The sequence below is a fragment of the Berghia stephanieae genome, chromosome 5 (genome assembly GCF_034508935.2).
Source record: "Berghia stephanieae isolate SIO BIC M18660-M18661 chromosome 5, UCSD_Bste_1.3, whole genome shotgun sequence".
NCBI lineage: Eukaryota > Metazoa > Mollusca > Gastropoda > Nudibranchia > Aeolidiidae > Berghia > Berghia stephanieae.
Genome location: NC_088364.1, coordinates 1,975,920 through 2,000,919, shown reverse-complemented (window position 1 = coordinate 2,000,919; position 25,000 = coordinate 1,975,920). Strand labels below are relative to the sequence as shown.

At 38.5% G+C, this 25,000-nt stretch overlaps 1 protein-coding gene and 1 long non-coding RNA gene across 9 annotated transcripts in view; one reads left to right on the top strand and one right to left on the bottom strand.

Annotated features, from left to right (window-relative positions):
- The window catches only part of LOC144972232 (transmembrane channel-like protein 7), an 81,762-nt gene that overhangs the window by 10,596 nt on the left and 46,166 nt on the right, over positions 1-25,000 (top strand). For 2 of the 8 annotated variants that reach the window (XM_078913268.1, XM_078913272.1), the window contains exons 1-3: positions 452-1,132; positions 10,791-11,819; positions 18,470-18,536. In XM_078913268.1, coding sequence (XP_078769394.1) covers positions 10,852-11,819; positions 18,470-18,536 — 1,035 coding nt within the window. In that variant the 5' untranslated portion in view covers positions 452-1,132; positions 10,791-10,851. Of the gene's footprint in view, positions 1-414; positions 1,133-10,790; positions 11,820-18,469; positions 18,537-25,000 lie in introns of those variants that run through there. The other 6 variants (XR_013645315.1, XM_078913269.1, XR_013645314.1 and 3 more) reach the window with 5 other exon arrangements.
- On the bottom strand, positions 3,262-3,529 carry LOC144974046 (uncharacterized). The gene is made up of 2 exons (XR_013645636.1): positions 3,432-3,529; positions 3,262-3,329 (listed from the first exon to the last, which is right to left on the bottom strand). It is a non-coding gene; the product is annotated as an uncharacterized LOC144974046 (long non-coding RNA).

Here is a 25,000-nt window from a genome sequence, read left to right as displayed (position 1 = left end):
ACTTGACAGATGTAATATCTAGATCTACCCCCACAATGATTCAATAACACTTTCAAATCCTTCATATTTTGTGCACTTTGACCCCCACTTTCATTTTCAATGTGTTTTTATGACTTTATAGAAGCTCATGAAGTTTTTGGAATTGGAGCCAAACTCTCGTAATTTTACGGACTTTTTATAGTAGTTGGCAGGTGAGGTCTATAGATAGTTCGAAGATGACGTCACTCAGGTCTTTGTTATTGTTTTTTTGCCATCCGCTTTTATGAGTAATGCTCACTGAACTGTATTAACCTGACTAAACGTTCATGGGTACACAAAGTTTTGTGTGTTGGTCCGTTATACTTCTGGATGGCAATGTTATGAGTTTCTTCGCCAAACGCATACTATCTATACCCCACGCTATCAGTCCACCGTGACAGACCTATACTATTTATATCTTGGCTGGTAGATCGTTCTGATTCGTGACACGGCTCTACTGAGAACGTTTCCGTTCATTCCTGTGTGATATTCATTTGCCCGACAGTCGCGATCCACGCTTGTTGTGATCGGCCCGTATTTATATTTATATATTTATTAATTTATTTATTCATATATTTACTTATTTACCAATTTATCAATCTATTTTTTAAAACAAATTCCTTTCTTGGACGATGTGAATGTTGCTGATCGAAGCTCGAAGAAATAATGACAATGTGAAATTGAATTGTTAACACTACACCACCACGATTACACTGTCCCAGTCGTCTGTAGTGTTTCATTCATCATGTTTGTTGATAAAGGGACAACCCGAAACGTTCATTTTATCTGTCTTCGTAATTAAATTGAAGCTTACATTCCATCTCACGTCGTTATTTCTTTCTTGGACAACAAGTTTTGTGGGATTCTGTGCTCGTCGGATTCTAGTTTGTAGTATGCACTTGGCGAAGTAGCTCACAACATTGCCATCCGGAAGTATAACGGACCAACACACAAAACGATGTGTAAGCATGAACGTTTATAGTCTGGTTAATACAGTTTTGTAAGAATTACTCATAAACGCGGATTGCAAAAAACCAATAACAAAGACCTGCGTGACGTCAATTTCGAACTATCTCTAAGTGACAAGACCTTCATGGATTTGCCAACGTCTTGAGTGAGATGTTTATTATTCTCTCGTGTGTTATTGTTGTTGTTGTTGTTGTTGTTGTATTATTATTATTATTGTTGTAGTATTTATTATTTTATTATTATTATTTTATATTATTTATGTATTATTATTATTATTATTATTTTATTATTATTATTATTTTGTTGTTATTATTATTATTATTATTATTATTATATTATTATTATTATTATTATTATTATTATTATTATTATTTATTATTATTATTATTAATTATTATTATTATTATTATATTATTATTTTATATTATTATTATTATATATTATTATTTATATTTAGTATTAGTTATTTATTTAATTATTTTTTTATCTCTATTTATTCTAATCATATTTATTTACATATCTACATTTATGTATTAACTGAAATTTACTTATTTGTCTATTTATTTACTTTATTTATTATTCGTTCGTGAGTACTCCGTGTATTTACTTATTTATTTATTTATTTATGCATTTATTCATTCATTTATGTTTTTAAAAAAAAATTATTTATTTCTATAATTTATGTGTTAATGTATCTTTATTTCTATTTCTATTTATTTACCGTATATTATTTATTTATTTATCATTTATTTTTAAAATTCATTTATTCACGTATTCCAACGTGCACATATTTACAGATCTGATTATCCAACGTCATTACGGGCCTGTTTTTTCACATTGTCATCGCGGCGTTCAAACATCTCGCCGTCAATTGGAAAGAATTTCCATCGCAACATCGAGATGGAAACAAGTTGGCTTGTCAGACCTGCAAATGAGTGCACGTTGACTCGTTTCATGTGCAATGTTGTTTATGTTAGCAATTTAAGATTGGGATCCAGCTTGTTTTTTTTTCATCGTTTATGGCATCCATAATGTATATAAGGTGCAGGATTAACATGCTCGGAAGTATACGCACCAAACTCTGGTAACTGATTTTTATGTTGATATCATTTGTGAACCCACAACGCGATGGCAAACATAACAGCTAGTGACGTCAATTCTGCACTAAACTTATAGATAGTATGCGCTTGGCTAAGAAGCTCATAACATTGCCATCCGGAAGTATAACGGACCAACACACAAAACTATGTGTATCCATGAACGTTTATAGCCATGTTAATACAGTTCAGTGAGCATTGCTCATAAACGCGGATGGCAAAAACAATAACAAAGGCCTGAGTGACGTCATCTGCATACTATCTATAATACCGTTCAAGGTAACGCATAGTCTTGTCTGTTTTGTGTTCCAGATGGCAATGTCGTGAGTTCCTTCGCCACAAGCGCATACTATAATAATATTGTATCTATTACCGGTGTGTTGTGTGTTATAACGTGTTATACTCTAGTGTGTTCTTGCAGGTGTGTTGTCGCCTGATCGATTCGGTAAGAATGTATACACATTGTATAGATTGTGTTTGAAATGTTTGATTGTATACCCTCATGCTTAACGCCAGGTCTTGTGCGGATATTATTCACGGTCACTGTTTTGTTCATCTCTCTCGTCTTTGGCATTGTCTACACACACACACACACACACACACACACACACACACACACACACACATATATATATATATATATGTATGAAGTTGACGTCACTCAGTCTTTGTTATTGCTTTTTGACATCCCCGTTTATGAGTAATTCTCACTAAACTGTATTAACCAGACTATAAACGTTCATGGATACACATAGTTTTGTGTGTTGGTCCGTTATACTTCCGGATGGCAATGTTGTGAGCTCGAATGAATGAACGAATCGTTTAAGGAATGAATGAGTGAGTTAATGAATGGATTAATATATGAATGAATAACTCAATTAATGAATGAATGAGTGAGTTAGTGAATTATATTTTTGAATGAATTATTGAGTGGACGAGGAAATGAATAAATGAACGAGTGAAGGAATGAAAGAAAGAGTGAAAGAAAACAAAACAAAAAAACACCCTGGCACGAATCAAGAGATAAAATTCATCCACTGTGGACTGCTCTATTTGTCTTTCAATGATTGTCGACGATACAAAAAAAAAAAAAAAAAAGAAAAAGAAAAAAAAAAAAAGAAAAAGAAAAAAGAAAGACATAAAGAAACGAATAAACAAATAGACGAATGAAGGAATGAATCATTAGGTGAATGGGTGAGCGAACCCACGAAAAATAGAAGCACCTTACACAAAACAACCTTTAACCTCCATCAACATTCTACACAAAACAACCTTTAACCTCCATCAACACCCTACACAAAACAACTTGTATCCTCCATCAACACCTTACACAAAACAACCTTTAACCTCCATCAACACCCTACACAAAACAACTTGTAACCTCCATCAACACCCAACACAAAACAACTTGTAACCTCCATCAACACCCTACACAAAACAACTTGTAACCTCCATCAACATCCAACACAAAACAACTTGTAACCTCCATCAACACCCTACACAAAACAACTTGTAACCTCCATCAACACCCTACGCAAAACAACCTGTAACCTCCATCAACACCCTACACAAAACAACTTGTAACCTCCATCAACACCCTACACAAAACAACCTTCAACCTCCATCAACACCCTACACAAAACAACTTGTAACCTCCATCAACACCCTACACAAAACAACCTGTAACCTCCATCAACACCCACACAAAACAACTTGTAACCTCCATCAACACCTACACAAAACAACCTGTAACCTCCATCAACACCCTACACAAAACAACCTGTAACCTCCATCAACACCCTACACAAAACAACCTTTAACCTCCATCAACCCCCTACACAAAACAAACCTTTAACCTCCATCAACACCCAAAACAACTGTAACCTCCATACACCCTACACAAACAACCTTAACCTCATCAACACCCTACACAAAACAACCTTAACCTCCATCAACAACCCTAACACAAAACAACTTTACTCCATCAACACACCTACACAAAACAACTGTAACCTCCATCAACACCCTACACAAAACAACTTTAACCCATCAAACCCAAAACAACTTTAACCTCCATCAAACCCTACACAAAACAACCTGTAACCTCCATCAACACCCTACACAAAACAACCTTAACCTCCATCAACACCCTACACAAAACAACTGTAACCTCCATCAACACCCTACACAAAACAACCTTTAACCTCCATCAACACCCTACACAAAACAACTTTAACCTCCATCAACACCCACAACAAAACACCTTAACCTCCATCAACACCTACACAAAACAACCTTTAACCTCACCCCCTCACAACACTACTACACACCCACAAAACAACTGTAACTCTCCATCAAACCCTAACACAAACAACCTTTAACCTCCATCAACACCCTACACAAAACAACTTTAACCTCCATCAACACCCTACACAAAAAACTGTAACCTCCATCAACACCCTACACAAAACAACCTTTAACCTCCATCAACACCCTACAAAAACAACCTTAACCTCCATCAAACCTACACAAACATAACCTATCAACACTAAAAAAAACTTACCTAACCAACAAAAAATACAACCCAAAAATTAACCCATCAACACCAACAACACAACCCTACAAAAAAACTCTCAACACACCAACACTTACAACCACAACACACCCCAAAACACCAAAAACTTAACCACACCACAAACAATCCACACACAAACAACTCCATCAACCCCTACAACACTACCCTCCACTACCAACCCTCACAACAACTACCATCACACCCTAACAAAAACTAACTCATCAACACCACACAAACAACCTTTAACTCCTCAACACCCTACAAAACAACCTTACCTCCATAACACCACCAAACAACCTTAACCTCCATCAACACCTAACAAACAACTTAACTCATCAACACACCAAAACAACTTAACCCATCAACACCTACACAAAACAACTTGTAACTCCATCAACACCTACACAAAAAACTTTAACTCCATCAACACCTACACAAAACAACTTAACTCTCCACTCAACACCCTAACAAAAAACCTTTAACTCCATCAACACCCTACACAAAACAACCTGTAACCTCCATCAACACCCTACACAAAACAACTTGTAACCTCCATCAACACCCTACACAAAACAACCTGTAACCTCCATCAACACCCTACACAAAACAACCTGTAACCTCCATCAACACCCTACACAAGACAACCTTTAATCTCCATCAACACCCTAGACAAAACAACCTGTAACCTCCATCAACACCCTACACAAAACAACTTGTAACCTCCATCAACACCCTACACAAAACAACTTGTAACCTCAATCAACACCCTACACAAAACAACCTGTAACCTCCATCAACACCCTACACAAAACAACCTTTAACCTCCATCAACACCCTACACAAGACAACCTTTAACCTCCATCAACACCCTACACAAGACAACCTTTAACCTCCATCAACACCTTACACAAAACAACCTGTAACCTCCATCAACACCCTAAACAAAACAACCTGTAACCTCCATCAACACCATACACAAGACAACCTTTAATCTCCATCAACACCCTACACAAAACAACCTGTAACCTCCATCAACACCCTACACAAAACAACTTGTAACCTCCATCAACACCATACACAAGACAACCTGTAACCTCCATCAACACCCTACACAAGACAACCTTTCATCTCCATCAACACCCTACACAAAACAACCTTTAACCTCCATCAACACCCTACACAAAACCACCTGTAACCTCCATCAACACCCTACACAAAACAACCTTTAACCTCCATCAACACCCTACACAAAACAACTTGTAACCTCCATCAACACCCTACACAAAACAACCTGTAACATCCATCAACACCCTACACAAAGCAACCTGTTACCTCCATCAACACCCTACACAAAACAACTTGTATCCTCCATCAACACCTTACACAAAACAACCTTTAACCTCCATCAACATTCTACACAAGACAACCTTTAACCTCCATCAACACCCTACACAAAACAACCTTTAACCTCCATCAACACCATACACAAGACAACCTTTAATCTCCATCAACACCCTACACAAAACAACCTGTAACCTCCATCAACCCTACACAAAACAACCTTTAACCTCCATCAACACCCTACACAAGACAACCTGTAACCTCCATCAACACCATACACAAAACAACCTGTAACCTCCATCAACACCCGACACAAAACAACCTTTAACCTCCATCAACACCCTACACAAAACAACATGTAACCTCCATCAACACCCTACACAAAACAACATGTAACCTCCATCAACACCCTACACAAAACAACCTTTAACCTCCATCAACACCCTACACAAAACAACCTTTAACCTCCATCAACACCCTACACAAAACAACCTGTAACATCCATCAACACCCTACACAAAACAACCTGTAACATCCATCAACACCCTACACAAAACAACCTTTAACCTCCATCAACACCCTACACAAAACAACCTTTAACCTCCATCAACACCCTACACAAGACAACCTTTAACCTCCATCAACACCCTACACAAGACAACCTTTAATCTCCATCAACACCCTACACAAAACAACCTTTAACCTCCATCAACACCCTACACAAAACAACCTTTAACCTCCATCAACACCCTACACAAGACAACCTTTAACCTCCATCAACACCCTACACAAGACAACCTTTAACCTCCATCAACACCCTACACAAAACAACCTTTAACCTCCATCAACACCCTACACAAAACAACCTTTAACCTCCATCAACACCCTACACAAAACAACCTTTAACCTCCATCAACACCCTACACAAGACAACCTTTAACCTCCATCAACACCCTACACAAGACAACCTGTAACCTCCATCAACACCCTTCACAAAACAACCTTTAACCTCCATCAACACCCTACACAAGACAACCTTTAACCTCCATCCAATTTGGACCGCTGTGCTCGTCTTCCAACAATTATCCATCAATCGATTTCTTGGTGAATTTTCGATTGGGTCGAACTAGGGTGATGGATCAATAAGCCATGATCGAACGTCCCATCACGATCAATAAGCCATGATCGAACGTCCCATCACGATCAATAAGCCATGATCGAACGTCCCATCACGATCAATAAGCCATGTTCGAACGTCCCATCACGATCAATAAGCCATGATCGAACGTCCCATCACGATCGAGTACACTCGATCTGTTATAGTCTTCAACAGTCGTACTGTCACTTCCTTCCTTATGACGTATGGTAACTTAGTAACACTGGCTCTAAACTATCGGAACAATGGCTGACGCCGTATGAAATATTTCCCCGGCGAGCTTAAACGCGTATCCAGAGGTAAAAAACCCCATCAATTTGATCATGTATTGACTTTTACACATTCTGATCACAAGGCATATGAAAAGGGAATGAAAAGTTCTAGCCAGCATGAAGAATAAAAAGTAATGATTTTCTTTGTTTAGAACCAAGATGGCCGCCGTTGCCGGGCGCGTGACATCAGACTATTGAATCCTATTGAGTTACAGCTCACCCCTAGTGTTTTATAAACAAAAGATCGCAAAAGCTCTTAGAATCAAACCAACGTGCACACATTTGCAGGTCCGATCACGAGCGCCATTATAGGCTTGTTTTACCCTATATCCGTAGTTTACCCGGGGTTACTTTTACCCTATGCCTATTTATTACATTTTTCTGATTCAAATTATATGCGTACTATCAAAGCTAATGTTCTTAATTTTTACATTGTTAGTGATAGTTTAATAAAACTACCTAGATGTGTACATGCTCATTTTTAATACATTTTTTGGTGTCTAATATTGGAAAGTAACAAAAATCTCTAGGATTGAGTGAGTTAATTTTGGATTTTTCTGGACAATATTTACTTAGGTTTTAGAATATCTTTATCCATACAAGAATATATATTTATATATATATATAGTTAGTATTATTATGTATACAAACCTGAGGCTATAACAATTTGGGTTATCAGACCTGCATATAAGTATACCTTTGTTTTAGAGTATAATTTAATTTCCACTACAAAAACGAGGACATAAACATTTGGATTATCAGACGTTAACGTTGGTTTGGGATTGTTTCCATAACAATAATTGGCCCTTAACTATTTCAGTTTGTCAGACCTGCAAAGAAGTGCACGTCGACAAACATCACTTAAAAACCATACACCACGCGCAGTGACATATTCAATATATTCCCATGCCCGTTCTATATCGATATACACGTGCATACAATGTGGTGCCAAATAGTTTTCCAAATTCTTGAATAAACCAGAAATATACGGGAAATGTACGACACTCACCATCATAACGAAAGGTCTTAGGTTCGAGCCCCGAACGATTCATAGTTGAATCCTTGGAAAAGGCTCTTTACTCACATTCTCTCACCGTACTCAGGTGTGGAATGAGTACCTGGCCGTTAACAACGTTGTCTCTTTCCGAATAAAATAATAATATCGCCTAACAGGAGTCATGTCTCATCTTACATGTTAAGTGTTGCTGTTGGCTAGGAACCCACTGTAAAGCGCTTTGAGCACATTTATTGGTTACTGCGTTATATAACAACTCGATATTGTTTACAAAAGCTGAAGTTAGTTTAAAATGTGATGGTTAAAAAGTGTGAGTTTGAATAATCTATAATTGGTTGGTTAAAACGAAAGTAGGACAAATGCCACCCATTCTGTCAAGGCGGTGTGATATGGGGATAAACAAACTGCTGGAAATTAATATATCGAAGGAACGAATTTGACGTCACTCAGCTCTTTGTTATTGTTTTTAGCCAGCCATTTTTATGAGTAGTTGTCACTAAATTCTATCACTCAGAGATAAACGCTTAAGATTACACATAGTTTTGAGTGTTGGTATGTTAAATATTCGTCTGGCGGATGTTGTGATCTCTTTGGCTAAACGCACAGCATCAATAAAAAAAATCGTTCGGGTTAATTTATATTCAGGTCCCGATGGCTCAGTTGGTAGAGGTCGCTCTTCACAATCAAAGGGACCGAGATCGATCCCGGGTGCCGTTGGGATTTTTTTCCTGACCTCTCTGTCCACCCGCCAGTGATTGGGTAACTGGGTCTCTATAAGATCTGGCTGAAGGTACTTTGCGATAGACTAGCGTCCTAGCCAAAGGGTAGCAAAGCAATTTTTATTATCCGTTTCACGCGATAGAAACCGGAAAAAACTCCGGCTCCAAGGACTACTACTACTACTACTACTACTATTACTACTACTACTACTACTACTACTACTACTACTACTACTACTACTACTACTACTACTACTACTACTACTACCACTACTACTACTACTACTACTACTACTACTACTACTACTACTACTACTACTACTACATACTACTACTTCTACTACTACTACTACTACTACTACTACTACTACTACTACTACTACTACTACTACTACTACTACTACTACTATCACTACTACACTACTACTACTACTACTACTACTACTACTATTTTGTTTAACTTTAATTTCAGAGAATGATCTAGACGTCTGTATAATTTAAAAAACAAGAACAAACACAAACACACACAGACACACACAAACACACACACACACAGACCAACAAACACATACACACATGCACACACACAGAAAACGCTTATCTAAAGTGTATGATGTTTTTATAGATCAATCACGCGACTCGATGCTTCTCTGTGGATTAACGTGATGGATTATGAGGATACTATAGATAGTATGCGCTTGGCTAAGAAGCTCATAACATTGCCATCCGGAAGTATAACGGACCAACACACAAAACTGTGTGTATCCATGAACGTTTATAGTCGGATTAATACAGTTCAGTGAGCATTACTCATAAACGCGGATGGAAAAAAACAATAACAAAGACCTGAGTGACGTCATCTTTGAACTATCTATTGGACAAAATTCTACAACGATAGACATGAATAACTGATTTTGGCAGGTCGTTATGTCATATTTACGTTGAGACAACCGGTTGTTATGTCATATTTACGTTGAGACAACCGGTTGTTATGTCATATTTACGTTGAGACATCCGATTATTATGTAATATTTATGTTGAGACATCCGATTATTATGTAATATTTACGTTGAGACAACCGGTTGTTATGTTATATTTAGTTTGAGACAACCGATTGTTATGTAATATTTCCATTGGGGCAACATATTGATATGTAATATTTCCATTGAGACAACAGATTGTTATGTAATATATCCATTGAGACTAACATATTGTTATGTAATATTTCCATTGAGACAACGTTGTCTACCAACTTCAAGTGACGGGAATTAGATTTGTGTCATTTTAAAACCGATGGTTTATTTCACGAGGTCTTGTCGCTATTTGTAAATTGTTCTCGGGACTATACAGTAGATGCCGCTGTTGTTGGCGAAAATCTTAAAGAACATTTTCAGGGATTAATGTGGCATTTTAGTGTAAATTATTATCTTATAATTGGTATTAACCGAAGCAGCTTGCTGTGCTTATTCCAATGCTTTTTAAACTTTTCACATATCTCAATTGATTCAAGAATTATGAATTTTTAAATGAATATTTTTCGGGGTCCGAAAAGGCCAATTTTACCATTGAAAAGTTGTGACGAGTTCATGTCAACACAAGTCATAATACTATTCTATTTTCTACAACAGATAACAGACATCGGCTTTGAAGAAAGAGAATAAACAATCAAACTTGTGATATTCCTTTATCATGGATAACAGGAATAGACGCGGTAGCCATGGCAACAACAACAACAACAACAACAACAACAATTACTACAACCCTGGAAGACACAGTGAAGACGGCGATACTTTTACGTCATTGGAGATAGCCCCGGACTACGCGGATGATGCACGTTCAGGGGGATATGATAATGAGTTGTCTTCCCCACACCGTCGTGGCGGTCGACACAATCAGTCTTCACCTAGATCCAACGCGGGCGGTTTTGGCAGAGCTGACGGATCAGGCGTCCCTAGCCGGGGTCAATATTCTCGTCCAGGAGGTCAAGGTCAGGGCCATGCATATGATTATCAGAGCAAGCCGGACTCGAAGGCCTCCCACAGCGGTATGGTCAACACGGCGTTTCAAGGCGAGGACGAGGACGCCACAGATGGAAGGAACGTCCGAGAAACGATTGAGTTGACAGGGGTGACAAGTTCCGGTGTTGGAGGTGGTGATGGTCAAGGCCTGATTCCAGTTACACCGGGATTTCGTCAGAGGAAAGCGAAAAGTCTCCATCGTAACGGGTATGAGTATTACCACCATAAGCGTCAGCACAGTGACGCTTTTATTGAACCCGACCCCGACTATCGTTTAGATGACCCCTTGACCCCAGAGCCGAGTTTCAATATGGAGGATATTAAGACGACTTGGCAGTACTTGAAAACGCTCAAAGTTCTCAGGAAAAGTCGGAGGAAGCAGGGAAGTTCCAAAAGAGGGGATGGTGAAGGAGATGGCGGTGCTGATGGGTTTGGGGTTAGCAGTGGCCGTGGGGATGGAGGTGAAGCAGGCGGGTCTGAAGATATGGAGGATGGGAGCAGTGCGGATGCCGAGAGTTACGAGGAGCAGATTGGTTTACCCAGTATCCAGGCTCGAACCAAGGGATTGGCCGAGAAGATGATCATGGCAAGACAGTTGGATTCAGCTGCTGAGGTGGCGAGACAATATCAGCGAAGAAGGTAATAAAAATAGAATTCCCTTTATTTCCCTTTATAGGGGAAATTTGTCTCTAGGGTCTATTCCAAGGGAAGACTGGAATAACCCAGGCGTCAGCCGCAGTGCAGCGCCGCAAACTGAGCTAGGGCAAGGTGACTTGCTCAAGACCACACAACGTTGCGGGTAGTCGAACTCGGTACCTTTCGGGTACGAAGCAAAGACTGTACCACTGAGCCACGCTGTCCCACAGCCACGCATTATGCCAATGAGCTTTTGAGATTTTTATATAGATAGCGCAATATTTCACTAAACGCGCTCAAAGCGCTTTCAAAGGGTAACCTACCTGACCAACAACAGTGCGTAACATATAGAACGAGACATGGCGCCTGTTAGGCGATATTACCTTTTTTTTCGACAAAGACTACGTGTTACTCATTTTACACCTGAGTATGGTGAGAGAATGTGGGTAAAGAGCCTTTTCCAAGGACTCAACTATGCGCCGAGCGAGGCTCGAACCCAGGGCCTTCCGATCGGAAAGCAAGTGTCATTCCACAAGACCACATAGCCACATTATTTGATAAATAAATGAATGAATAAAATGAATAAAAATAATTATAAATTCCCTTTATTCATCGCATAGGGGAAATTTGTCTTTAGGGTCTATTCCAAGGGAAGACTCTTTCTCTATCTCTTTATTTCTTCCTATCTATCTATCTATCTATCTATCTATCTATCTATCTATCTATCTATCTATCTATCTATCTATCTATCTATCTATCTATCTATCTATCTATCTATCTATCTATCTATCTATCTATCTCTCTCACGGACACACACACACACTCTCTCCCTCTCTCCCCCCCCCTCTCTCTATCCCTATCCCCCTATCCCTCCCTCTCCCCCCCTCTCTCTCCTTATTCCTCCCTCTCCCTCTCTCTCTATCTCTCTCTCTCTCTCTCCTCTCTCTCTCTCTCTCTCTCTCTCTCTCTCTCTCTCTCCCTGTAGTTCCTATGGGTGATATGAGAGGAAGTTGATATGAATTTTGCCTTTTTTCCCCTATCTTTTATAAAATGTCTGTATGTTTGCGTGCGCGAGTGTGTGTGTGTGTATGTGTGTGTGCGTGTGTGTGCGATGTGTGTTTGGATTGGTGGGTGGATGTTTGTGTGTTCATGTGTATGTTTAATTAATGTTTGTGTGAGTGGGTGTGTGTGTGTAAGTGTGTATGATCATATCATGTGTTTTGGTGTGTGTTTGTTCATTTGTGTAACCGTGTATGATCACATAATGTGTTTGTGTGTGTAGGCGTGTGTGTTTGTGTGTGTGTATGTGTGTGTATGTATGTGTGTGTGTGAGAGAGAGACAGAGAGAGAGAGAGAGAGAGAGAGAGAGAGAGAGAGAGAGAGAGAGAGGGGAGATCAACCATGACCTATGAACAAAACAAAACATCAAGATCCATTATAACATTACGTCAACAAAAATACTGAAATAACATTCTTGTGTAGTGATGTGGAAATAATGACACACACACACACACACACACACACACACACACACACAGAGGACTAGAGAGAGAGAGAGAGAGAGAGAGAGAGAGAGAGAGAGAGAGAGAGAGAGAGAGAGAGGGGGAGATCAACCATGACCTATGAACAAAACAAAACATCTAGATCCATTATAACATTACGTCAACTAAAATACTGAAATAACATTCTTGTGTAGTGATGTGGAAATAATGACACACACACACACACACACACACACACACACAGAGGACTAGAGGAGAGAGAGAGAGAGAGAGAGAGAGAGAGAGAGAGAGAGAGAGAGAGACAGAGAGAGATAGAGGTGGGGAGGAGGAGAGAGATAGAATGAAATAGATAGATAGATAGAGAGGTGGGGAGGAGGAGAGAGATAGAGTGAAATAATGAAATAGATAGATAGATAGATAGATAGATAGATAGATAGATAGATAGAGATAGATAGATAGATAGAGAGAGAGAGAGAGAGAGAGAGAGAGAGAGAGAGAGAGAGAGAGACAGACAGACAGAGAAATCGAGCGAAATCTATGGTTTGAGAGTTTTTTTGCCAAGATGAGGGTCATTTAAATCCATGGATATATACAATTTGAAGGACGATTTTTCTGGCCTAATTTCTAACCCTTTTTTTAGAGTGCCCCACATATCTGGTGAATACGTAGGCGGCCTACATCTGATTTACGAGAGGCCTGGCTTGAGGCCTACATCTGATTTACGAGCGGCCTGGATTGAGGCCTACATCTGATCTACGAGAGGCCTGGCTTGAGGCCTACATCTGATTTACGAGCGGCCTGGCTTTGAGGCCTACATCTGATTTACGAGCGGCCTGGCTTGAGGCCTACATAACTTGGTTGCGATATCTTATCGTATTCAATGCACGAATGCCCTGATTGAATCTCATTTTACCACTTTTCCTGTGTCTCCCCCCCCCCACCCCCTTACTCCCCCCACCTCTTCCCCCTCTTTTCCCTACCCCCACCCATCCCTCCCCTCCCCACACTCCTTCCTTCCCCTCCCCCCACCCCCTTTCCTCTTCCTCCCACCTCCCCTCCCCAACCGCTTCCTCTTCCTCCCCCTCCCCCACCCCTTCTTCCCCCCCCCCCACCCCTTTCCTCGTCCTCCCACTTGCCCTCCCCAACCCCTTCCTCTTCCTCCCCCCCCCTCCCCCACCCCTTCTTCCCCCCCCCCCCCCTCACACTTTCGTCCATTTCCTTATCTGTTTCCACTCGTACTATAATTTATTGGGAGAATGCATTTCTATCACAGATTAATCCACGTCTCATTTTAATTCAGAAAAGTGAGTGGAGCAGGCACTTATGTTGGTAACAACAAGATATGAAGTGAGTAGAAAAGTGCCAGAAGACAATAGAGAATAAAATTTTTTTTTTTTTTTTTTTTTTTTTTTTTTTTTTTTTTTTTTTCGCGGCGGTGGTGGGGTTTGAACCTGCGACCTTATTGGTACGACAACTCCGCCTGGCAGGTGAGAGCGTGGCTCTACCGTGTGAGCTATCCACGAACACAAAAATATTCGTTTCAAACCCAAGTCATTTCTAGATCCCTCTCTCACCCACTTCTTGAGACCGCCGATTCGTTCGCACACCACCATCGCGAAGTAATTTTGACCAGCAGTTAAGCTTAATAGCCAATATTCTCAACACAAACATATAACATAGAATAGAAACGATTGAGACATTGAGTATGCTCCGGTGTATGGGGTGAATTTTTAATTCAGAAAAGTGAGTGGAGCAGGCACTTATGTTGGTAACAACAAGATATGAAGTGAGTAGAAAAGTGCCAGAAGACAATAGAGAATAAAATTTTTTTCATATCTTGTTGTTACCAACATAAGTGCCTGCTCCACTCACTTTTCTGAATTAAAAATTCACCCCATACACCGGAGCATACTCAATGTCTCAATCGTTTCTATTCTATGTTATATGTTTGTGTTGAGAATATTGGCTATTAAGCTTAACTGCTGGTCAAAATTACTTCGCGATGGTGGTGTGCGAACGAATCGGCGGTCTCAAGAAGTGGGTGAGAGAGGGATCTAGAAATGACTTGGGTTTGAAACGAATATTTTTGTGTTCGTGGATAGCTCACACGGTAGAGCCACGCTCTCACCTGCCAGGCGGAGTTGTCGTACCAATAAGGTCGCAGGTTCAAACCCCACCACCGCCGCGAAAAAAAAAAAAAAAAAAAAAAAAAAAAAAAAAAAAAAAAAAAAAAATTTATTCTCTATTGTCTTCTGGCACTTTTCTACTCACTTCATATCTTGTTGTTACCAACATAAGTGCCTGCTCCACTCACTTTTCTGAATTAAAAATTCACCCCATACACCGGAGCATACTCAATGTCTCAATCGTTTCTATTCTATGTTATATGTTTGTGTTGAGAATATTGGCTATTAAGCTTAACTGCTGGTCAAAATTACTTCGCGATGGTGGTGTGCGAACGAATCGGCGGTCTCAAGAAGTGGGTGAGAGAGGGATCTAGAAATGACTTGGGTTTGAAACGAATATTTTTGTGTTCGTGGATAGCTCACACGGTAGAGCCACGCTCTCACCTGCCAGGCGGAGTTGTCGTACCAATAAGGTCGCAGGTTCAAACCCCACCACCGCCGCGAAAAAAAAAATAAAAAAAAAAAAAAAAAAAAAAAAAAAAAAAAAAAATTTATTCTCTATTGTCTTCTGGCACTTTTCTACTCACTTCATATCTTGTTGTTACCAACATAAGTGCCTGCTCCACTCACTTTTCTGAATTAAAAATTCACCCCATACACCGGAGCATACTCAATGTCTCAATCGTTTCTATTCTATGTTATATGTTTGTGTTGAGAATATTGGCTATTAAGCTTAACTGCTGGTCAAAATTACTTCGCGATGGTGGTGTGCGAACGAATCGGCGGTCTCAAGAAGTGGGTGAGAGAGGGATCTAGAAATGACTTGGGTTTGAAACGAATATTTTTGTGTTCGTGGATAGCTCACACGGTAGAGCCACGCTCTCACCTGCCAGGCGGAGTTGTCGTACCAATAAGGTCGCAGGTTCAAACCCCACCACCGCCGCGAAAAAAAAAAATTTTATTCTCTATTGTCTTCTGGCACTTTTCTACTCACTTCATATCTTGTTGTTACCAACATAAGTGCCTGCTCCACTCACTTTTCTGAATTAAAAATTCACCCCATACACCGGAGCATACTCAATGTCTCAATCGTTTCTATTCTATGTTATATGTTTGTGTTGAGAATATTGGCTATTAAGCTTAACTGCTGGTCAAAATTACTTCGCGATGGTGGTGTGCGAACGAATCGGCGGTCTCAAGAAGTGGGTGAGAGAGGGATCTAGAAATGACTTGGGTTTGAAACGAATATTTTTGTGTTCGTGGATAGCTCACACGGTAGAGCCACGCTCTCACCTGCCAGGCGGAGTTGTCGTACCAATAAGGTCGCAGGTTCAAACCCCACCACCGCCGCGAAAAAAAAAAATTTTATTCTCTATTGTCTTCTGGCACTTTTCTACTCACTTCAAATCCACGTCTCATGGCATCCAATCAACTGATCACCATTGGTGCTATGCGTTTGGGTAAATACTCACTACATGCGCCAGTCGGATAAACAAAAAACAACTTACCAACACACAAAACGAATGTGTAACTTGAACGTTTATAGTCTGATTGATTCAATTTAGTGAGAACCAATCACCAAATGACTTTCTAAAAACAATAACAAAGAGATTAGTGTGGTCAACTTCGTTCCTGCGCTCGGCTAAGAAACTCACAATATCGCCATCCGGAAATATATAGATAATATGAAGTTGACGTCACTCAGGTCTTTGTTATCGCTTTTTGCCATCCTCATTTATGAGTAATTCTCACTCAACTGTATTAAACAGACTATAAACGTTCAAGATTACAGGCATCTTTGTGGTCTTGCGGTATGACACTCGCATTCGGATCGGAAGGTCCTGGGTTCGAGCCTCGCTCGGCACATAGTTGAGTCCTTGGAGAACGCTCTTTACTCACATTCTCTCGCCGTACTCATGTGTAAAATGAGTACATGGCTGTCAACAGCGTTGTCTCTGTCCAAAAAAATTGTAATATCACCTTACAGGCGTCATGCCCTGTCCTAAATGTTGGCCAGGGACACCTTGTAAAGCGCTTTGAGCACATTTAGTGGATATTGCCTTATATAAAAGCTCATTATATCTTTGCAAAACTACTGTCCAATCTGTCACTTCAATGAAGACTTGGCGAAGTCCCAGCTTTGAAAGTTTTTGCCAAGATGAGGGTCTTTTAAATCGATCTGCTATGTGGTCTAGTGGTATCACACTCGCTCTCGGATCGGAAGGTCCTGGGTTAGAGCCTCGCGCTCGGCGCATATTTGAGTTCTTGGAAAAGACTCTTTACTCACATTATCTCACCGTACTCAGGTGTAAAATGACACCGTCAACAGCGTTGTTTCTGTCCGAAAAAAATTGTAATATCGCCTAACAGGCGTCATGTTTCGTCCTGCATGTTAAGTGTTGCTGTTCGCCAGGGACCCCTGTAAAGCGCTTTGAGCACATTTAGTGGTTATTGCTCTATTTAAAAGCTCAATTTAATTTTAATTTAATAATCTGGAGGACGAGTTTTCTGGTCAAATTTTTAAATACGTGATCTTCCAGGGTACCTCCGATCAATGGCTGACATATCAATCGGCTCAAACGCATTTAGATATTATAGATGGAACGAAATTGACGTCACTCAGTTACTTTAAAAAAATCTTTTAGCCAACCATTTTTATGAGTAGCTCTCAGTAAATTCTATCAACCAGACTATAAACGTTTCGGGTTACACACAGACTTGTGTGATGGGAAGTTATATCCGGCTGGCGGATCTTGTGAGTTTAAAAAAAACAAACAGCTTAACACATAGCATAACTAGATAGAACGCCGTTCACGTCACTCTGATCTTTGTTATTGGTTTTTTTTTTTTTTTTTGCCATCCATGTTTATGAATAATTCTCACTAAACTGTATTAACCAGACTATTAAAGTTCAAGATTACACATAGTTTTGTGTGTTGTTCGATAATACTTCCGGATGGCAATGTTGTGAGTTTCTTAGCCTAGCGCATACTCTCTATAAGATTGTCTCGATTTTCATTGCCAGTGATTCGATCTGGGAGGTGAAGCAAAGGTCGTTCAAGGCCAAGAGAAAGGGGTCGACTTTGAAACGGGTGAGTGGATAGAATAGGATTCAATAGTCTGACGTCACGTCCGCCCAGTAACCAGCAGCTTGGTTCTAAACAAAGAAAATCGTTACTCTTTATTCTTCATGCTGGCTAGAACTTTTTCACATGTCATGAGATCAGAATGTATAAAAATCAAAACATGATCAGATTTATAAAGTTCTTTCTCATCTGGATACACCTTTATGCTAGTCGGAGAAGTATTTCATAACGGCGTCCGCCATTGTTCCGATAGTTTAACACCAGTTACTAAGTTACTATGCGTCATTACGAGGGAAGTGACGTCATGACTGTTGAAGCCTATTAGTTTACACATACACTTCTCAGTCACAGCATTGTGAAATTTGATGTGCACAGACATATAAACACACATACACACATAAACACATACACATACACGCATAAACACACACACACACACATACACACATAAACACATACACGCATACACACATAAAACATACGCACATACACACATAAACACACATACACATACACACATAAACACACACACATACACACATAAACACACACAAACACACACAAACACACACACAATAACCACACACACACATAAACACACACACATACACACATAACACACACATAACACCACATACACACACCATAAACACACACAAACCCACCACAATAACACACACAAACACACACACACCACATACACAACATAAACAACACATACAACACCACACACACACACAATAACCACACACACACAATAACCACACACACACACAATATCCACACACACACAATAACCACACACACACAGTAACCACACACACACACAATAACCACACACACACACAATAACCACACACACACACACACAATAACCACACACACACACACAATAACCGCACACATAATAACCACACACACACATAAACACACACACATACACACACACATCACACATAACACAACACACACACATAAACACACACACACATACACACATAAACACACACACACATACACATACACACATAAACACACTCATACACACATACACACATAAACACACACACATACACACATAAACACACACACACATACACACATAAACACACACACATACACACATAAACACACACACAACACACATAAAACACACACACATACACACATAAACACACACACATACACACATAAACACACACACACATACACACATAAACACACACACACATACACACATCAACACACACACATACACACATAAACACACACACATACACATATAAACACACACACACATACACACATAAACACATACACACATACACACATAAACACACACACATACACACATAAACACACACACATACACACATAAACACACACACATAACACATACAACACACACATACACACATAAACACACACACATACACACATAAACACACACACATAAACACATAAACACACACACATAAACACATAAACACACACACATACACACATAAACACACACACATACACACATAAACACACACATACACACATAAACACACACATACACACATAAACACACACACATACACACATAAACACACCACATACACACATAAACCACACACAACACAATAACCACACACACATACACACATAAACACACACACATACACACATAAACACACACACACAATAACCACACATGTATCACTAGACCACATAGTATATATTATGTATATATATATGCAGAAGCGAGGACGGGAGACGCATGCGCACAACCAACATGACGTTCTCTCTCTAATAACTTTTCCGCCGGTGACGTCACAGAATATGGGTGACATCCAATCAAGGGAAGCTACTCTTCCGCTAATCTCATTCCCTATTTCCATACTTGGGGGCCCAAAAGACCCCAATGGTATGTTTTTTATTCATAATACAGTCAATTTTTGACACGGAGACCTGAAATTTGGTGACTTTTCCTTAAAGTGATGAGGTCCATGACCATGCCAAATTTCATGCTTGTCACGTGCATAATTTACTCACACTGAGCATGCTCATCTGGAATTTTAGATTTTCTGATTTGGGGTCCAAATGGCCCCCATGACTTTCTAAAAGAGAAAAATACTAGAAAGTACTATTTCCTGATTTTGGGGTCATTTGGCCCCCATGACTTTATAGAGAAAACGGAGTGATATTGGTCAGTACTGACCAACGGGCGCTGGCACTTGTTGCTGGTTGTCCCATGCCAGGGACGAGTATGAGACCTATGCACATTTGACCCACGAATCCTCGAAGTCTTGGGCTAGGGACTTGAAGTTTATTTATGGTTGTCATTCTTATTGTAGGGTGGAAGGGGCGGGGGGGGGGGGGGGGGCAATCTTGTTGTTTATTCTATCCCCTTTGTTGTCCTTTTCAATGTCTGCTCTCAACTTGTTAGTTCTCTCATGTTAAAATCCACTCAACGTCTATCATCTTTTGTCAATTGTTTTTCTGGCGCGAAGGATTTAAAACCGGCCTATGGGAACACTTTCTGTCAAGATTTTAGGATGCACTGGAACTGGAAGGAGAGGGGAGTTGGTCCCTGTGCTAAACGAATATCCACCTATCGTATGATAGTGATAATAATATGTGGTTGAATGAGAAGTACAGAAAGTATAGTTGCGATCATAATAGGGCAAAGAAATGGTGACGTCACATCTTCTACTCTTCCGGTTCCAAACTCGTGTGATTTGACCAGTCCTTTGGAGGACTTATAATGAAAAGGTTACACATTGAATCATAAGGTGCATAACTTTATTAGTTTCAGTTAGTAGCAGGATGTATACTGTAGGCAGATTGTTAAGATTATGGGACGTAAAAGAACGAGGAAAGAGGACCTTGATAGACGACCAGCATTTATTTAGACTAGAAAATATGATCCCATCAATCTGAAACCAGAAGATCAATTCCACAAGGTATCCAGTCCTCCGGAAGAATTGTTTTACATTTCCATTGAGATTGGAACCAGTTTTTTTTTACACCACACCTATGTTTTCTCTAATGATGATGTAGTTGTGGTGATGATGAAGAGATCAAATGTTGGTGACGGTAATAGATGCTGTGCGATTGGCTAAGAAGCTCACACCATTGCCATCCGGAAATATAACGGACCACCACACAAAACTATGAGTAACCTTGAACGTTTATTGTCTTGCATGAAGTGGCTTTTATCTCAACGTGTGTCTTAGACAGTGGGTAACCTTCAAGAATAATGATTGTTACTAGTTCATCTCAGGTCATAGAATTTAGGATCAACCCCAGCATATTGACCCGTATGGCTTTTAGAACTTGATTCAAGAACTGTAACTCATAACAAACAGTTTATCTCGTCTTACCAAAGCTTGGATTCTAATTTGTCCAGATCAAAATCTCTGGTCTTAGTTACAACAGTCTTGTTTCCAAGACAAAGTCAAATAATTCAATCCTAACGTCAATTGTCCAAAATATAGTAAACTAAACGCTTGTCTGTCGCTCCGGTTTGTCAAAAATCTGTGGTACTGACGTCAATGATAAATGAAGACGTGTACAAACCAGGATGTTCGAGCGATATGCAGGTCGCCATGCCCTCAAAACTGTGTGATATTATTATCGTTATTATTATGTCGTCTGCAAACCATAACAATCTATATTCGCGGAACCCAATTCATAACATTACCAAATGATTTGTATCCTAGTCGTTCTGCCCTCCAAATTATACGAGATATTATTGTATCCAAACCGCAACCATCGATATTCTGGGTACTTTTTTCACAACATATGTCACCTATAACTTCCAAACGGTATTATATCTGAATTAACTAAATAGCAAAATGGATTTGAAAGTAAAACGATTGGTCATTACGTGTGAAATTATAAATTTTGTCAGTTTAACAAATTTTGATCATTCTCTTTAATAAAACACAAAAACTCAACACAAGTTTAATAGATTTTGTGCATAAAATCAATGTTGAAATTTTCAATCAGCCCGACATGACACCGTTTAGAGGAAATAAGTAACGCATTTTCATGACTTTCAAACCGGATATTTTTCTTACGTTTGAACTATTGGCATTAGGTTCCCTATCTCTTATGTAAAGATTCAAAATCTTCACACCTCACGGATTCTGTTACAATAATTCTATTCATTCCAAATAGACGAGTCTTGGAAATTGTCAAGACATGCCTATACCAGTATTAGAATAATTGACAATAATGTCATTAAATAGAAATTGTCAAGACATGCCTATACCAGTATTAGAATAATTGACAATAATGTCAGAAAATAGAAATTGTCAAGACATGCCTATACCAGTATTAGAATAATTGACAATAATGTCAGAAAATGGAAATTGTCAAGACATGCCTATACCAGTATTAGAATAATTGACAATAATGTCAGAAAATAGAAATTGTCAAGACATGCCTATACCAGTATTAGAATAATTGACAATAATGTCAGAAAATAGAAATTGTCAAGACATGCCTATACCAGTATTAGAATAATTGACAATAATGTCAGAAAATAGAAATTGTCAAGACATGCCTATACCAGTATTAGAATAATTGACATTAATGTCAGAAAATAGAAATTGTCAAGACATGCCTATACCAGTATTAGAATAATTGACAATAATGTCATAATGGAAATTGTCAAGACATGCCTATACCAGTATTAGAATAATTGACAATAATGTCATAAAATAGAAATTGTCAAGACATGCCTATACCAGTATTAGAATAATTGACAATAATGTCATAAAATAGAAATTGTCAAGACATGCCTATACCAGTATTAGAATAATTGACAATAATGTCAGAAAATAGAAATTGTCAAGACATGCCTATACCAGTATTAGAATAATTGACAATAATGTCATAAACTAGAAATTGTCAAGACATGCCTATACCAGTATTAGAATAATTGACAATAATGTCATAAAATAGAAATTGTCAAGACATGCCTATACCAGTATTAGAATAATTGACAATAATGTCATAAAATAGAAATTGTCAAGACATGCCTATACCAGTATTAGAATAATTGACCATAATGTCAGAAAATAGAAATTGTCAAGACATGCCTATACCAGTATTAGAATAATTGACAATAATGTCATAAAATAGAAATTGTCAAGACATGCCTATACCAGTATTAGAATAATTGACAATAATGTCATAAAATAGAAATTGTCAAGACATGCCTATACCAGTATTAGAATAATTGACAATAATGTCATAAAATAGAAATTGTCAAGACATGCCTATACCAGTATTAGAATAATTGACAATAATGTCAGAAAATAGAAATTGTCAAGACATCCCTATACCAGTATTAGAATAATTGACAATAATGTCAGAAAATAGAAATTGTCAAGACATGCCTATACCAGTATTAGAATAATTGACAATAATGTCAGAAAATAGAAATTGTCAAGACATGCCTATACCAGTATTAGAATAATTGACAATAATGTCATAAAATAGAAATTGTCAAGACATGCCTATACCAGTATTAGAATAATTGACAATAATGTCATAAAATAGAAATTGTCAAGACATGCCTATACCAGTATTAGAATAATTGACAATAATGTCAGAAAATAGAAATTGTCAAGACATGCCTATACCAGTATTAGAATAATTGACAATAATGTCAGAAAATAGAAATTGTCAAGACATGCCTATACCAGTATTAGAATAATTGACAATAATGTCATAAAATAGAAATTGTCAAGACATGCCTATACCAGTATTAGAATAATTGACAATAATGTCATAAAATAGAAATTGTCAAGACATGCCTATACCAGTATTAGAATAATTGACAATAATGTCATAAAATAGAAATTGTCAAGACATGCCTATACCAGTATTAGAATAATTGACAATAATGTCAGAAAATAGAAATTGTCAAGACATGCCTATACCAGTATTAGAATAATTGACAATAATGTCATAAAATAGAAATTGTCAAGACATGCCTATACCAGTATTAGAATAATTGACAATAATGTCAAAAATAGAAATTGTCAAGACATGCCTATACCAGTATTAGAATAATTGACAATAATGTCAGAAAATGGGAAATTGTCAAGACATGCCTATACCAGTATTAGAATAATTGACAATAATGTCAAAAATAGAAATTGTCAAGACATGCCTATACCAGTATTAGAATAATTGACAATAATGTCAGAAAATGGAAATTGTCAAGACATGCCTATACCAGTATTAGAATAATTGACAAAAATGTCATAAAATAGAAATTGTCAAGACATGCCTATACCAGTATTAGAATAATTGACAATAATGTCAGAAAATAGAAATTGTCAAGACATGCCTATACCAGTATTAGAATAATTGACAATAATGTCAGAAAATAGAAATTGTCAAGACATGCCTATACCAGTATTAGAATAATTGACAATAATGTCAGAAAATGAAATTGTCAAGAC